Raw genomic sequence first — 17,147 nt, forward strand, 5'->3', positions numbered from 1 at the left:
TCCTTTTTGCAACCATCATCTGTTCTGCTGTGCCAGGAGATTTAGATTAGCTAGCAAGCAGGAAATGGTTGGATTTCTTGCTTTCTAGCTAGTCTTTAGATCTTCGGCTCAGCACAGGCGAACCTCCCTTAGGACTGAAGTTTTGCTTGCAAGCAAATTCAGTGCAGAGTCACGGCAAGCAAATTTGAGAGACTGAGCTAGCCGATGGCAGATAGATCACTGAATGATTCTGTGAGCAACTCAATCTGCCTGCTTTGCCTGATATTGGGTAAAAGTTGCTCTTTTTTAAAATAAAAATTTCAATATTTACATACATGGTGTGTTGTGAGTTAATTTTGTGAGTTCGTTAGCAAATTTTGTGAGTTTGCTTGCAAGCAAATTTTATGTGACAGACTGAGCTAGCCAATGGCAGATAGATAGATCTCTGAATGAATCTGTGATTCTGTGAGCAACTCAATCTGCCTGCCTGCTTTGCCTGATTTTGGGTAAAAGTTGCTCTTTTTATAAAAAATTCAATATTTATATAAATATTTATAATATTTACATACAAGCCATGCCCAGCCAGTCACATGACCATCAAATGGACCCACAAATTAGGCCACGCCCACAGAACCAGTTAGTGGTCCCTGGGATCTAAAACTATGAGTTTGGTGGTTCCTGAGGTCCAAAAGGTTGGTGACCCCTGCTTTAGATTCTCTTCAAACTTTAATCTCAGTTCATTTCTTGACATCCTTCTTAAGTTAACAATTATATCCTTTGGTTTCCACAATAATTGCTCCAAGTGAATTTATTCCAAATGACTGTGGCTAAGAAGTAACTAAGAGAAGTTAAATGGGAAAATTTAGAAAAAAATCCTCTTAAACTGATACTATGTACTTGATTAATATGAGAAGTTGAGAAAGGAGTAAGAATAAATGATCACAAAGCAGATGATAGGGCTTGATTACCAAATGTTTCATTCAATGTTATAATTTTATGAAACAAGCAAAATCTCCTACAAGATGTAACTTGCAATGTTTATGGCAAGTTTACATTTCTGAAAAGAATTTGGTATATTTTTAGAACAGCTATAAATCTATAACACTGCTTCAAAGAAAGGTTTGTTCAATTGCCTAGAATTAATTTAATCTGTCCTTAGTCAAGAATCCTCTTCAGATAAGTAAACCCAAGAAGAAACATTTCAAGAGCTGGAAGCAGTAGTTTCAACTCTAGCTCCCAAACCAAGTCAACAACAACATTATCTATGTCGTAATTATTTATGCTTCAGATCCATCCATATAAATATATGAAGAACAGATTAACAGAGTTGGAAGGGACCTTGTAGGTCTTCTAATCCAATGCCCCTGCACAAGCAGGAAGACCCTGCACCATTTCTGACAAATGGCAGACAAGAGATTGCTCTTCTTGAAAGCTTCCAATAATGAAGCTCCCACAACTTCTGAAGGCAAGCTGTTCCATTGGTTGATTATCCTCACTGTCAGAAAATTTATCCTTATTTCTAGGTTGAATCTCTCCTTGACCGGTTTCCATCCATTATTCCTTGTCTGGCCTTCAGATGCTTTGGAAAATAGCTTGAGCTCCTCCTTTCTGTGACAGCCCCTCAAATATTGGAACACTGCTATCATGTCTCCCCTGGTCCTTCTCTTCATTAGACTAGCCATGCTGAGTACTTGCAACCGTTCATTGTGTGTTTTAGCCTCCAGTCCCCTAATCATCTTGATTGCTCTTTTCTGCACTTTTTCTAGAGTCTCAACATCTTTTTTTATATTGTGGTGACCAAAACTGGATGCAGTATTCTAGGTGTGGTCTTACTAAGACTAGAGTAGTATTAGTACCTCACTTGATTTCGATTATATCATTATATCACTCGACCAGTGTGTTGGAGTCCCCTAGATTCTCTTCACACTTCAATCTCAGTTGATTTCCTGACATCCTTCTTAAATTATGAATTATATCCTTGATATTGGTTTCTACAATAATTGTTCCAAGTGAATTTATTCCAAATGACTTCCCTCTGTTAATGCAATTTAGGATTGCAATGGCTTTTTTGGCTGCCGCTGCACACCTGTTAACTCATATTTAATTGGTTGTCCACTAAGACTCCAAGATCCCTCTCACAATTACTGCTATTAAGCCTGGTTTCACCCAGCCTATATGTGTACTTTTGGTTTTTCTTGTCTAAGTGTAAGATTTTACTTTTATCTACATTGAATTTCATTTTGTTAGTCAGTCAAGATCCATCTGAATCTTCAGCCTATCATCTAGGGTGTTGTCTATTCCTTCCAGCTTAGTATCATCCACAAATTTGGTAAGTTCTCCTTCTATTCCCTCATCGAAGTCATTTATGAAGATGTTGAAGAGTACTGGGCCTAAGAAGGAACCTTGTAGTACCCCACTGCTTACTTCCCTCCATGTAGACATAGTACCATTAAGAACTACTCGTTAAGTATGGTTTGTCAGCCAGCTACAAATCCATCTGATGGTGATGCTATCTATCCCACTTGTGGTCTACTTTGTTGAATGCCTTGCTGAAGTCTAAGTATATTACGTCCGCAGTATTTCGCTGATCTACGAATTTAGTCACTGTGTTGAAGAATGAAATAAGATTGGTTTGGCATGATCTGTTCTTTTACAAACCCATGCTGGCTTCTAGTTATTACTTTATTTGTTTCTAGACGTTGGCAGATCTGGTTTTTTTATTATCTTTTCCAATATCTTCCCAGGTATTGATGTTAGGATGATTGGTCTGTAGTTTCCCAGGTCTGTTCCCTCCCCCACTTTTTTCTGAAGATGGGAACCACATCAACTCTTTTCCAGTCCTCTGGTAGTTCCCCAGTGCACCACGATTTTTGAAAGATGTGGTAAAGGGGTTCTGAGATGACATCTGCCAACTCCTTTAGAACTCTGGGATGTAATCTGTCAGGTCCTGGTGATTTATATTTGTCAAGTTTAGATAGGTGTTTTCTTACCTTTTTACAGTGAGTAAGACAATGGCATGATCATAGTAGTAGAGGTCATATTATCTGCTGCATAAGAATAGCTACCATAAATCCATGGCAGGAAGAGAGACTAAGTACATAATTATCTAAAAGCTTAAGAAAATGAATGGTACAGTATATATCATTCTAAAGATGGAATAAGTATAAGATCAGTGAAAACCATATTCAAAATTTTGGTGTGCATCAGGAATGGAAATGACAAGATAACTAGCATCTAAGAGAACCAAGGTTGACTTAATTTTCATATCCAGGTTAGAGGCAACACTATAATCTTAATCTTCAAAGTAGAATTCAGTAATTGTAGTTCTCATGCAGTTAAGGTATACAATCTCAATTACATTTTCTACAAGGGTCTGCTTTCAAAATAATTTCTATAAATCACTGTACAGTTATCAGGGTATTTATAAAATAACCAACAATGAGTTATAGTATTTTCCCTAGTATCTATCTCTGAGTGACAAGGTTGTTTTCTTTCTGCTATAGCTGTGTGTTCAAATCTTATGAATACAGGGACAAGAGATTAACAGTGCATCAGCAAGTTCCATTAAATTGTTTTTATTAAACTAGAATAAAATTCATTGGCCCTGAAGTTATGCATTCATTTAAAGCAACCATCTATTTATGTATTCATTAAAATAGTTCTAAAGCACCCTTCATCAAATGACAAGAAAGCAGTGTACAAAATGGGCCCCCAAATGTATAGTCATAATGAAACAGAAGAGAATGCAATAATAAAACAACTTAAATGACAGATTAGCCAATTGCCTTTAGCATTTATATGACAAGAGGTATAATGTGATCCTCTCCATGTTAGGAATAGCTGTATCTATATGATGAATTGAGCCAATGGAGAATTTGCTCAATTTCTTTCTTTCTACAGAATGTTTCAAAAGTCATTTGAGACAGAAGAAACATTGAAATGAAAAACAAGAAACATGAATGCATGTGGGAGCCAAATTCATATAGACTGTGAAGCTTCTTCCTCTTCCTTTTCCTCTTTCCTTCCTGAATTAACAGATACTTGGAAAGTCAGTTGGTAGCTTTGAGTGATTGACATTTTTTGATATGTTACTGGCATTTAATAGGGCTTGCCCCGCAAGCTTAAGCCCTTACACATTCCAAGTCTTATGCCTGTTTTCACCTTTAGTTTTCCACAAAATTTCAATGGTGTCCTGATGGTTACAATCATCTCTTCCCTTTCTCTGGGTCTGAAAAGAATACAATTATGGTGTATTATGGGCCATAACTTATGACCATAATTGAACCTGGAATTACTGTCATGTCATGCTGGACATGTAAGTGAGTCACCATGTGACCATGCCCAATTTTATGACCTTTCTTGAGGTGATCATTATGAGAACCCATTTTATCCAATGAGTATTTTTTTTGTGCTATTTTTAGCTTCTTAATATAGTTCTTAATATGGCTCTCCCTTAGTATGAACCAGATGCGAAGGCAATAAAGCATATTTAAATGTGGGACGCAACATTGGTCAATCACTACACAACCCTTTTAGGCTTTCTTGTGCCCCCATTACTAAATGTGCAACCCAGAAAGTTTAACTAAAGAAACAATGAGCAATATAATAATTTACAGCACCCTGTTTCTCCAACAATACGGCCTCCCCCAATAGGAAGTCCCAGCATGTTTTATAGGCATGAAATGAAATTAAGCCCCTCCCCCCAAATTAAGGCCTATATTAAAACATGCGAAATGGGGGGGGGAAATGGCGGGGGGGCTTGCTGTTAGGAAGTACTTTTGTTGCACACCCGGATATGGTGCTGCCTGCGTTGACCCTGATACAAAGTGCCCCACCAACACCGAAGTCAACATCCAAGCCGTCCCCGCCCGCCCTAAGATGCAAGGGGGGGGGGGGAGGAAATTAAGTCACCCCCGAAAAGACGGCCTAGCCATTTTTTCGGGGCTCAAAAAAAAATAAGACCCGGCCTTATTATATGAGAAACACGGTAGTTGCTACCATAACAAGAAAAAGAATCATTACCTAGCCTTTCCTTCCTTCCTTCCTTCCTTCCTTCCTTCCTTCCTTCCTTCCTTCCTTCCTTCCTTCCTTCCTTCCTTCCTTCCTTTCCTTCCTTCCTTCCTTCCTCCCTCCCTCCCTCCCTCCCTCCCTCCCCCGTCCGTCCCTCCATCTATCCCTTACCTTTTGAGTCAGTATTGACTCCTAATGATTGCCTGGACAAGTCCCTGTAGTTTTCTTGGTAAAATTTTAGAAATGGTATGCCATTGCTTGTCAGGGTTCAAGAGAGAATACTTGGCCCAAGTCACCCGGCTAATTTTGTACCTAAGGTGAGACTAGAGCTTACACTCTCCCAGTTTCTAGCCTCATGGTAGAAACTACACCAAAACTAGACCACTACGCTCAGGGGTGGGATTCAAATTTTTTAACAACCGGTTCTGTGGGCATGGCTTAGTTGATGGGCATGGCTTTGTGCTCATGTGACTGGGTGGATGTGGCTTGGTGGTCATGTTATTGGCTGGGCATGGCCAACTCAATATCATTGAGGCACGCATCTCCTTGCCTGGTCTCTCATGACTGTGGGGATGCTGCAACAGTCGTAAGTGTGAAAAATGGTCATAAGTCACTTTTTTCAGTGCCACTGTGTGCCATTTCAGTGCCACACAAGGAAAGTACCAGCAAAGGAGGGAAAAAAAAACTCCAGAGAAGTTCCTGAGACAGGAAGTCTAATCCTGCCAAGAAGGGTTAACAGAGAGGCAGTTTCTGTAAGCAACACTAGAATATTTCCTTCCTGCCTTCCTTACAGGATTAGGCCAGTAATTTCTTCTAACAACCGGTTCTCCGAACTGCTTAGAATGTTAACAACCGGTTCTAGCAAATAGGCGCGAACTGGTGGAATCCCACCCCTGACTACGCTCTATAACCACAACCCTATAATAACATAATCACTCCACATATGCTGGGTTCACTTCCACCCTGGCTAAATGCCTTCACAATCCTCTGGAACCCTAACAATGTTGGAGTCTCTGAATCTCAGTGGAGAGGCTATTTCAAAAGGCCAGGACAGCAACAAAGAAGGCACACCTCCAAAATCCCACCAGATAGCAACATTTAAGGGAAGAGGCCTGATGATACTCAACCTATCTGATCTGACTGGATGGGAAGATATCTTCATAGAAAAGCAGTTCCATAAATAACTTCACCCCATGTCATATAGGGCTTTAAAGGTGATAACCAGGTGTATTGAGAAAGCCAACTAAAAGCCAGAACAACTTATATAGCAATGATGTTACACAAATAAAATATATAATACACAGAACTTTGCATGCTACCACATGAAGCACAAATTCCAGGAAATTTTCAAGGGCAGCCCCATGTAGAGTATGTTACAGAATTAAGCTAAGACGTAATTAACCCAGGAGCGAGCAAATCTCCCAGTCTCCGAAAGGGTGCAAATGACACACAATATGAACTTATGCAAAGTCCTTCCCTAGTCATGACCGCGAACCGCTGCTACAGCAGGACTATGAGTCCAGGAGACCCAAATTGCCTACAAACTCTGTTGGAGAGAGTGCTTCCTCATCAAATATGACAAATCACCAGGCCCTCAAGCATGGATAAAAGTCCAAAACCAGTCTGTCTTGCCAAGGTTGAGTTAAAGCTGGTTTCTCTTCATGCAGGCACTAAGTAGACAAGTGAATGGCATCACTTTCTCAGCAAGAGGTGTATAATTGTAATATTGTTCACATACAATGACACCACCTTCCATCCTTTAACCATTTCCAATTTTTAATAGTTGTATTTATCCATTGCTTACCTTCACTTCCACATGGGCCATCAGAACAGCAAAGTTGGTTAAGTGATTACAGGAACATGTTGTGTGTGTCTTGTTTGTTGTGAGGAGCCGACAACCTTGAGTTGACCAGTATCCTGTCATTGTGCGTTTAGAATAACTCCAGAATGAACAGTTGGGGTTGAAATTTTCTTCTGATTGCTATAGGGAAGAAATAAATAGATGAAAAAGTACTAAATTAAATCAGCTCTGTTCAGTCATTAGCAGCAGAGGGTGATGAACGTCACAGAAACATTGCTCTTTTCATTTTAAGAATTACCCTTCCCCCAATTGTTTGATTTGTTTAGAGCTAAAGTCAGATCTGCAGAATTACTTCATTTCTACTACAAAACAATTATAAACTCCAAGTGTTTAATGGAGATTATATATCTTTTAAGTAGCTCAGATAACTTCTGGGGAGGGGGATTGGCTTTGCCTGAAAAGTGTCATATATTGTGGGTAGGGGAGGAAGTGAACATTTTGTATGATGTTTTCAGGAATAATGAAAAATAATCCACCCTAAAATATGAGGCTTTCTGTCAGGGAAGCAAGTCCTCACCTTGATGTGTTTGACAGTGAACACAACAGGATCAGCCAAGTAAACCTTATTGCTGAACTCCTTATTAATCGCTGCTGTGATGATGGGAGAATTCACTATGACAGAATGATTAGTAGACATGGCTTCCATCCCTAATTTCATGCTGGCGTTCTCTGTGGATAGATAGGGGCCCAGATTGTTGTATAGGACAAAGGCCACTCTGATTTCACCTGAAACAGAAAATTTGGTAATTGATTAAATCAGCTCTCAGAATTTCTAATCCATAATCTTTTGTTTAATCTTACATTCTATTAATGGGGTTTAAAAAATTTCAGAACTGCTTGCAGGATTGGTGGTGCAGCAACCTACTAATGTGAAGAAAGTGATTAATGTAATTAATTCAGAGTTGCTGTACATATCATCACAATAAAGATAATTGTAATACAGCCATATATAAAGATGCACTACTCTGTAACATTGCCGGATCAGTGTGAGTGTTATTATCTAGTTCTTGGTACTAATTAAAATAGGAATTTGGTTACTTTTCCACAGCATTAAAAGCAATTAGACATATATAGGCCTATTGATTCTCAGGCTCAGCCATGAGATAATCTGTGTGTGTTTTTTGGAACGCATATTCATGACATTTTGCAGCCTGTGTCAATTTTATGAAAGTCTTTTCTTAATCAAACTATAATCCTTTCCTATTCCTCTAACTGAGATATTTGTAGGAAAACATGCACATTTTCATTACTTTTAACCTCAGTTGCAGTCACAAGCCCAGCTATGCATTTAGCATTAGCAAAGCACTATTTATTGTACCAATCTAGAGGTGTTTGATCTTTCAACTAGCGTAGGTCTAGGTGCTACCCACTACCATTCCCTTAGTGTAGTTCAGTCTTAAGTTCAAACAATTTGATGAGATTGTTTTTGAAAATTCAAAAATCACAGGAATATGGAAATACAGAAATAGTGCATAGGCAAGGGTTTTAGGGCTAAGAGGTTTTATTTTTATTTAGCATATGGCAAATACATGGCTAAGAGGTGACTTGGGCTAAAATGGGATAAACAAAAAGAATCCACTTGTTAATATTTATGCCCCTAAAGGTACCTATGAACAGAAGAAAAATGCTGTACTTTCAAAGCAAAGTTGTAATTTGTAAGGCTGGGGAAAATAATGACAGTTTGATAACTTGGTCTTATAACATTTCCTTTTTGCCTTTACTCTTCACTCTTTTGCTAAAAGCCTACATGAAGATTTCAGTTCTAGCTGTTGTTTATGAGGATAGTATTTATCGGGTTAATTAATACTGGCCAATGGGGAGGGGAAAAAAAGAAATATTGAGGTTTTGGAACTGAATAAAGGTATAAGTTCTCCTCCCAAAAGAACCAGATTTGCATCCAATCCCTTCATCCCTTTGAAAAACACACTTTTAATTTAAAAGAAGTCTTAATGTTCTTGTTTAACAAAAAAAGTAGCAGCCATGAAGTTAAAGTATGGGCAGCCAGAATAGTCAGAAAATGGAATCCAAATCCCCACAGACCATAAATAACTACAAAACAAGAAAGGATGGAGAAAATATAATACAACACAAAACACAGTCCCTGAGTATGTTCTTCCAATTTCAAAGCCATAATAACAAGCCTTACATCTTGGGTTATTAAGCTCCCAGTCATAACAGGTATGGCCATATGGGAAGGAAATGTAAAGTGAATAGAAACCAGACTTCTAGCATATTGAACTGCAAATGTGTTGCCACTGCCGTGCCAGAACCACTGAATGCGAGGCTGATCATAATATGTACAATACACTATATGAGGTGCTTTCTGAAAATAAAGATATTATGGCTGTCTGAGCTTTTTCAACCTTGGCAGCTTTAAGGTGGGTGGACTACAACTCCCAGAATCCTCCAGCCTCCCATCAATTCTGGGAGATAAGGCCACCCATCTTATGGTTGCCAAGGTTGTGAAAGACTGAGTTAAACAATGAGAATGATACTATATATGATTTAGGCAACAGTTTCATAAATTCTGGTCAGTCTTTAATCAAATTACAGAAATGACCACCATGTTTACATCATGTTCTAAGCCTAAATAAATAAAAAAACGTATTTGCCTTTTGCACCTTCACCCCTACTGTGCTCAGGAACATCTTCATATTTGTATGCATTTTGGTGCCTATATTTCCTAATATATATGTTTTCAATGCAACTTCATTTAGATGATTTGGCAAGCAACCTTTCTTTTGATAATGCATTCTATACACATTTTTCCCAATACATGGATTTTTTAAAAATCAATCACTCTTAATTTGGGAACTACATGACAAATTGTGGATAGACGAACTGTGGCCCTTGACAAGTCTACTTTAGAGACAAATGTTTTTAGTTCAGACTATGGATAAAATTGTATGTAATAATGCTCTTTCCTTCTAGGCCTTTTCGCTATGATTTAACATTACTTTCCTACATTTCTGCTATTGTCAATGGACCAATATTAAGCTTCCTTGTGCTGTTGGTTGGCCACTGAGAGAGTAAACTGCTGAACCAGATGGGCCAGGGCACTGTCCATATTCTTATTTTCTTATGATATTCTTTTGGAACAGTTCAGGAGACTTGGAGCAGGATTTTGTCATCTCTCTCCCTCAGATATGTACTATCTCATCCTAGATCCTTCAGAGTTTGGTCTATAACCATGATCAATGGATCTCAGTGCTGCGTGTTTGTGTAAAGAGGTCACTGATCACTTTTTCAGCAAGATTCCTCAAAAAAGGAAAAGATGGAGATAGGACAAAATTTGTGTCTACCATTCAGTGCAATAATGGTTTCTTGAAGAGTGGGCAGATCACTGCTTCTTTAAGCACAGACTCGGCCATCTCTTTCAAGGACTAACTTGAAGGGGCACAATCTGAACTAACTATACAGCATCTCCTTGGAGGCTTTCACCAACCAGGAGAGATATGGAATTAATACATATGTAGACAGGCTTGCTGCTCCAAGGATTCTGTTAATTTTCTTGGGACCAGTAGGTTCAAACTCTTCCCAAATAACAAGCCAGACTGGTCTCAGTCAACTCAGTAGGACTGACATAGCTGAAGTCCAGCTCAGAGCAAATCCAAGCAATTTTGTATGACAGCTGCTCAAACAGTTTGCCATAGGCTCCTTTCTAGAGCTGATTTAAAGACAAGGCTAGCACCCAGCTGGCCTTGTGCCTAAGGTGGTCTTGAACCCCAGGGTTCAAGGCATCTGATTCTGGATGCAAGGAAGGCAGATTGAAAGTAATATAAGTTGAAAAACTCAATTGTGAGTGTAGCAACAGAATCATGATGTTCAGATTGGGAGGCTGCTGTGCACCAGGACACCTGGTATAGCAACAGCAAATTCCATCTGATCCCTAAAGCCCTAATGCACGAACAGGATTTCATATGGTTATCTGCACAGCAATAACTCTCAAAGCCATCAGTCTCCCAAATGACTACAGCCACTTCACTTTCCCTGCCCCTGGAGTTGTAGCTGGGTGGTCAAGTTTCTGAGAGGGAACTGCCTTCTATGCTCAGGCTGACCTCAGTTATTTATGCCAGCCCAGCCCTCTCATGTACAATATATCTCAGATGGGGAAGAACTTATTGAGGCTGACCTAGCATTTAGCAGCTGCTGCTGCTGCTAGAGACCAGGGCAGCTAAGGATCCAAAGACTTTGTTCTGAGGATTCAGCTATTGTATGTTGTCTGTTTGATTCAATAAAGCAATTTGACTTACATGAATAATGTGCTATAGCCCGAAAGACAGTGAAAGTGCTATGATTTAAACTTAAAAGAAAACATTTCTCCACTCCTAAAAGCAGCAGTGAAGAGCTGAGCTTACCATTTCGACCGTTCTGTTTCAATGTGTTTGCTGACAGCTGGATGGTGCTGCCAAAGCCAGTATTCTGTGGAAATTTAAGATCTTCCAGGTTTCCATCTGTGCTTAGCCTTGCAACTTCCAGCTCTATTAGTATGAAAAAATGGAATGTGTGTAAGTGCAAAGTATTGATAATGGATTATAGGACAAGAGGAGAAACAACAGTTTGTTCAAATCAGCATGCCTTAAATAGAGATGGTTTTTTTGGGGGGGGGGGGATTCTGCTGACTTTGCTTTCTTTCTTCCCAGTGCTTGAGTTGCCTGTTTTTAGCTGATTAAACAGGCAGCAAAGCACCCTGCAGAGCAGATCAAATTACTGGAGATGATTTGTAAAATGATACGGACTGATGCCAAACCTATGCTCATCATTCCAAGAGACTTTCACACACAACAGTAGGGAGCATAAAGAGCTCACCAAATATTACCTTCCAACATTTTTTCCATTGCAAATTGGATATTGGAAAATTGGCTGGAAGATCCCTAGCAAGAATTTCACACCCTGAAACATAAGCACGGATGTAGTGACAGCCAAAGGAGAAAAAAGGTGGTGATATTATTTCTCTTAGCTGCTTAGATGGCAAATAAACACAAACTTCTGCAAGGCAGAGAGAATTCATTAAACATGTTTATATTCAGGTTCTGTGATACATAAATTTCCTTGCATATAAAGCTCAATGTTGCAATATCTTCAGTACAAGTTATAATTTATCATTTAGCCTTAAATCCAAGCAAAATAACCAAACCAATCCATATCAAAATTCATATTTTTCATGATAAGGCAACATTTTGTTACAAAATAGAAATGATGTTTCCACATATTTCAAATATTCAATAACATTCCTATTACGTCTGGGAAACTTTTCATTTGATCTGGCAAAATGGAGGTTCATAATTTTATCCCAATCAATAAAACTAATTCATCTCCTTAGCAGCAATTCATCATGCTGAATAAGAATATAGATTCAACTTGTCCTAGCTAACGGAACCATATAGTCTACATAGGATACTTTTATAGAATAAATTGCTTGAGAAGTCAACCAGTTTCTCTCAATATTTCTGTATGTATGTATGTATGTATGTATGTATGTATGTATGTATGTATGTATTTAACAAGATGGCAATCTGATCAGTTAATTAATTATAGGAAAGCTAATAAAGCTAACAAACTAATTCAAATGATTCTCATGTACCAAGTGAAAGCGCTATTTGTAATGAAATCAATGTTCAAATTTTTGTACTGCTTTGCACTCCAACCAACAAGGTATAAGGCTGCAACATTCTTTTTGGGAAAAAGGGTCTATTTCCATCTGTCTCTTGTTTTAGTAGTGAATTATTTTGACCCCAGGCTGATTGCTTGCAACAATATAAAAACTGGATCTTGCACAAAACTACCCAAACTACAAAACACATAAGACCCTAGAACACTGAAAATGGCCACAATATATAGCAGTTAATTGGTGAGTTATTAGCTAACACTAGAAAGGTTTTCTCCTCTGAACAGACATGAGAATGGATTAAGAAGGTATTAGATAAACTTATCAGGGCATATGAAGATGGAAACACATTTTATTGAACAGGTGCAAAATATATTTTGTTTAGAGACATTAATGAATCTTCCTTCTAAATGGCAAAAATACATAAAAGGCAAAAATGAAAGACAGAGATCCCAAATAAGTCCTGTCTATAGAGGAATGGGTTTTTGCTTAAGTCACTCTAAATATCAGTGTTGACGGCTCTTTGTATCATCAGTTCATCAATTCAGATCAGATAAAATTGTCCTGCAAGATCACGATGGCCATAAAGTTGCCAAAAAAAAAAAAGAAAAAAAAATAGGAAATTTTATTCCAAAATTTCAAGCAGAAACTGTGGCAGGGTTCTGTCGATGAGTTGACAAATTGCATATGACAACTAGGCTAGATTCCAATCTCAGAAACGAATCTGATACAGAATGGGACACTTGCCACAAGCTCTCAAAATTTTGGATTGAACAACATCTCTAGAGCTTGCATTGGAATAGAAAAGCACCTATGTATATATAACAGGTGGCTAACGATCCTGGCTCTGAAGAGTTCCTTTGCAGCTGGAATATGGTTATTGCTGCCGCAGTTAGCAATATGCAGAATTGCGTTTGAGAGATTATATGTCCTGGTAGTAACATCTCTTTGCTGATGATTCCAGGTTATCATAGTTTGGAAGGATGTGTCCAAATGTTTAAAAATCTTAATTTGATATATTCTGAAGCTTTTGATTTTCCAGGAATCACAGACAGAACATATCTTTTGGAGAAGTTGTCTACTTTAGTACATTTTTTTGTAGTTAATTATTAGTTTCTCATTGCAATGATGGACAAGAGTATACAGGCCCCATCTCAAGCCCATATATGTTAAAAGGAGGATTGCTGCACTGCCCACTTATAAAAATCCGAGTATAGGAAGTTATGAAAGTTCTTGGCAGCTCTTTGCTTTTCAAATCCTGGTTTTAGTGTATTTTTATTTGTTTTAATTGTTCACTGCCTTGTATTATGTATAAAAGATGGGCAGCCATTAAAATTTATTAAATAGGCCAAAACCATACTACTGAGCATGTCTGGTAGTGGGGAAACTGAAGTTTATCAAAACCTAGACTAATGAACTAAGACTAAGAGTTAAGAAGTAGGGGCACCAAAATGCAACCTTGCACAACCACCTTTTTATGAATGCAGATCATAGGTACCCTAAAGTAGGTACGAGACCCCTGGGCCTCAGCCCACTACCTGGCCATGGCCTATTTGGAATTAGGCCCAATTCCCCTTCTGCCCCCCAACAAGCTGGGCCGGCAATCACAAAGGTTGGGGACTGTTGCCCAAAAGCACTACAATGAATTTGCTTCCATCTTATGTAATTTCATAACTGACAGAAAAAGGCATCAATAGAAGAAACAGCTAGATTCTCCCAGAGCCTGGTTCTAAGAGACTGAATAAGACATTATAGAGGTTCTGGGTGGACAACTGATATATTGTAGAGAAAAATAGAACACTGAACCCTCTGCTTATGCTTCTATCACAATATTATTCTGCACCATCCAGCTGATGGGGTATAATTATTTTGATCCTTCTGGTCTCTCTCTCTCTCTCTCTCTCTCTCTCTCTCTCTCTCTCTCTCTCTCTCTCTCTCTCTCTCTCCCTCCCTCCCTCCCTCCCTCCCTCCCTCCCTCTCTGTGCATATCATGATTGTTCTACTCCAAGCTTCATTGATCAGGAAAGAATTTCTATTGGTGAAAAGGGTGCCCATGACTGAGGCCAACCAGTCCATGTTTTTTGGGACCAGTACTTAATTACAACCTGAAGATGAGTTGTCCACGGGATATGATTGGAAGAAAGGGAAACAAAATTTTAAACTCAAATGAAGCACAATGTCTGAATCATGGGAATGACTTGACTTTATTTTGCAACAGATCCAACCTGGAATACTGACTTGGTGGTGGTGGGGATATACACTACCTCTCTTCAAATACCTGAAAAGATGTCATTGAAGAAGGACTGAATACAGAATAATGGTATGAGTTATAAAAAAATAGGTTTTGATTAAAAGTTAGGGGAACAAAAATCCTATAAGAGTTAATAATTGGAAAGATGTTGAATTCCCCCTCACCAGAGAGCCTAGACAACTGTCTTCTGGGTGTGTTTTAACTTGGCTTCTTGCATGGAGCAGGGAGTTTAGAATGATGGGCCCTTCCATCACTCAATTTTATAAAAAAATATTATATGGTATGTACCTTGTACAAAATGATGTCTACACTCAGTACAGATGGATATATGTTTGAATACACTTTTATTAGGAATGAAATAGTTAACTAATGAGAATCTTCTTGATTAGCTAATTGATTGATTAAATCTTGGAAAGTAGCTAATTCCAGGTATTACAACAGAAAAATCTGGCAAACTGGTACCCTTTTTCCAAGCATTGGAATAAGGTTAACGAGGAGACCATCGGCATATTTTTTACCCAATTTCATCTCCTTTAACTTGGCATCTAGCAATTATAGCATTCATGTTTAATAATGTTCTTGGAACATGAGCCACCTGAGACCAAATTATCAGGCCATGCTGCCTGAGGGAAAAGTTTCGGACACAATGGGGTAAAGAGCTCATTGAATTCTGCTATTTCACTGTATTTTATCAGTCCATGATTAAAACATTAGAGACCTCTACTACTGTCCCAGAATCTAATGGCCTCAATGATTCAGTCTGTAACCACAGAATAGCTGATTGTGGCTATTGGAATGCCATGTCTCAGCAAACGTAAGCATAAAATTGACAGTTGGCCTGAAATGTACCATAATTAACACATGCCACTTCAAATGGTTCTAGATTAATAAGGGCAAGAGATGTTTATGAGACAGCTAAATTCATTCTTAAATAATATCTGCTGAAATCTCCTAAGTATGGTTCCATTCCAGGTCTGGCATTAAAACCTCAACTAATTTAAAAAATCATCTACCAAATGATATCTTTGTTGAAATATCATATTACAGTACCAAGGGTTCTTTTAAAGATGTTATTTCAGTCTTGTCTTCTCAATAGGCATGATAAAAGTTACCTCAGTAGAGAAAGGGGACATCAATTTTCTTTTAGAAATAGTTTTGGTACTTATAAAATGGAGATACAGATAATCTGAGCATAGAAATGGTTCAACTGAGGTGCAACAAATATATTAGTTACTAACTCAGTGAGTCTGTCTGTCTGTCTGTCCATCTGCCCGCCCATCCATCCATCCACCTACCCACCCACTTACCTACCTACCTATCTCTATCTAATTTTTACATCACCCTTTTCACCTGTGACTTTGGGCAGTTTAGAAGTAAAAAATATCTGAACTGTGCATGCTTCTGTGGGAAAACTTCCATAACTGAAGTGACTCTTGTGACTCAACTGCAGTTAGCAAGGGTGTTAGTAGCAATACCCATATTGTAACATATTGTCTTTGCTTGATATTTTGGAGTACAACTGCCATCTTCTCAGGTTATTATGGCAATGCTATCTCCGTTTAAATCAATAGTGCAAAACACCAGGTGGGCATCAATTTATGATGGGTATATTCCATGATCACTGGCTTGATCTTTTTCATCTCCTACTTCAAACACCCATGTGCTCTCCCTTTCCTTTACTCAATCATCCTCATGAAGTAATGCAATGGATTTCACATTTCTAAATGTCTCTCTCACCTTTGCAAAAATGCTTTTGCAAAGAGGAGAAAGGCCTGCAGGAAAGAGAGTTTTGCCATTGGCTGCATATGCCTTCCCTCACCCACCATTAACTAGTGTAATCAGTACTAGTGGAGCTAACGCTGGGCAAGAGGCTAGTGACAAAAGAAAAACAGCTTCGCCAGAAAAAGACGGCCACTTTTCTGCCTGTTCTCCTTTCCTACCACAACATCTTGAACTCTGGAGATCTTTGAAGGTAAGTGAGCAATCGGTGATGGGGTGGGGAGCAGCATGTGGAACCAAGTGGGCTAGCAAAGCAGGCCCAGTGCCTGTGGGAGAAATAGGCAGGGGGCATGTGGCAGCATCTCTGTGGTCAGTCATAAGGGCAAACGAACACAGTGGTGCTGCAACATACATAACTTCGGAATTGGGTCATAAATGTTTTTGGGAGAGAGGGTGTCATAACTTTGAACCATCACTAAGTGACTTTCCTAACATAAGGACTACCTGTATTAAAAAGTTGTCCGTAAATCTAAGTAATATTATTTGATATTATTTATTATAGTAATATTAAGTAATTTTATTTGATCATTGGGTGCATATATTGCCTTGCTTTATCCTTTCTGGCTTTAGAACTATGATTTTTCTATCTTGTCTAATAAATAATACAATCTTTTTAGCAAAGATCTAGTCCATTTCAATGCACTGCTGTCTAAGACAAT

At 38.5% G+C, this 17,147-nt stretch overlaps 1 protein-coding gene and 1 long non-coding RNA gene across 29 annotated transcripts in view; one reads left to right on the top strand and one right to left on the bottom strand.

The window, feature by feature from the left end:
- Nucleotides 1-17,147, top strand: part of LOC148132379 (uncharacterized) — a 531,004-nt gene that overhangs the window by 331,556 nt on the left and 182,301 nt on the right. The window lies entirely within an intron of this gene.
- Nucleotides 1-17,147, bottom strand: part of ADGRL3 (adhesion G protein-coupled receptor L3) — a 573,686-nt gene that overhangs the window by 162,066 nt on the left and 394,473 nt on the right. For all 28 annotated transcript variants that reach the window (XM_087957273.1, XM_087957271.1, XM_087957269.1 and 25 more), the window contains 3 exons: nt 11,209-11,331; nt 7,368-7,576; nt 6,794-6,970 (listed from right to left, as the gene is read on the bottom strand). In XM_087957273.1, the coding sequence (XP_087813399.1) occupies nt 6,794-6,970; nt 7,368-7,576; nt 11,209-11,331 (509 nt within the window). The remainder of the gene's footprint in view (nt 1-6,793; nt 6,971-7,367; nt 7,577-11,208; nt 11,332-17,147) is intronic.

Source organism: Notechis scutatus, chromosome 2 (assembly GCF_049901735.1).
Source record: "Notechis scutatus isolate UNSWTSFEM ecotype Mainland chromosome 2, rNotScu1.2, whole genome shotgun sequence".
In the NCBI taxonomy this organism is placed as follows: domain Eukaryota; kingdom Metazoa; phylum Chordata; class Lepidosauria; order Squamata; family Elapidae; genus Notechis; species Notechis scutatus.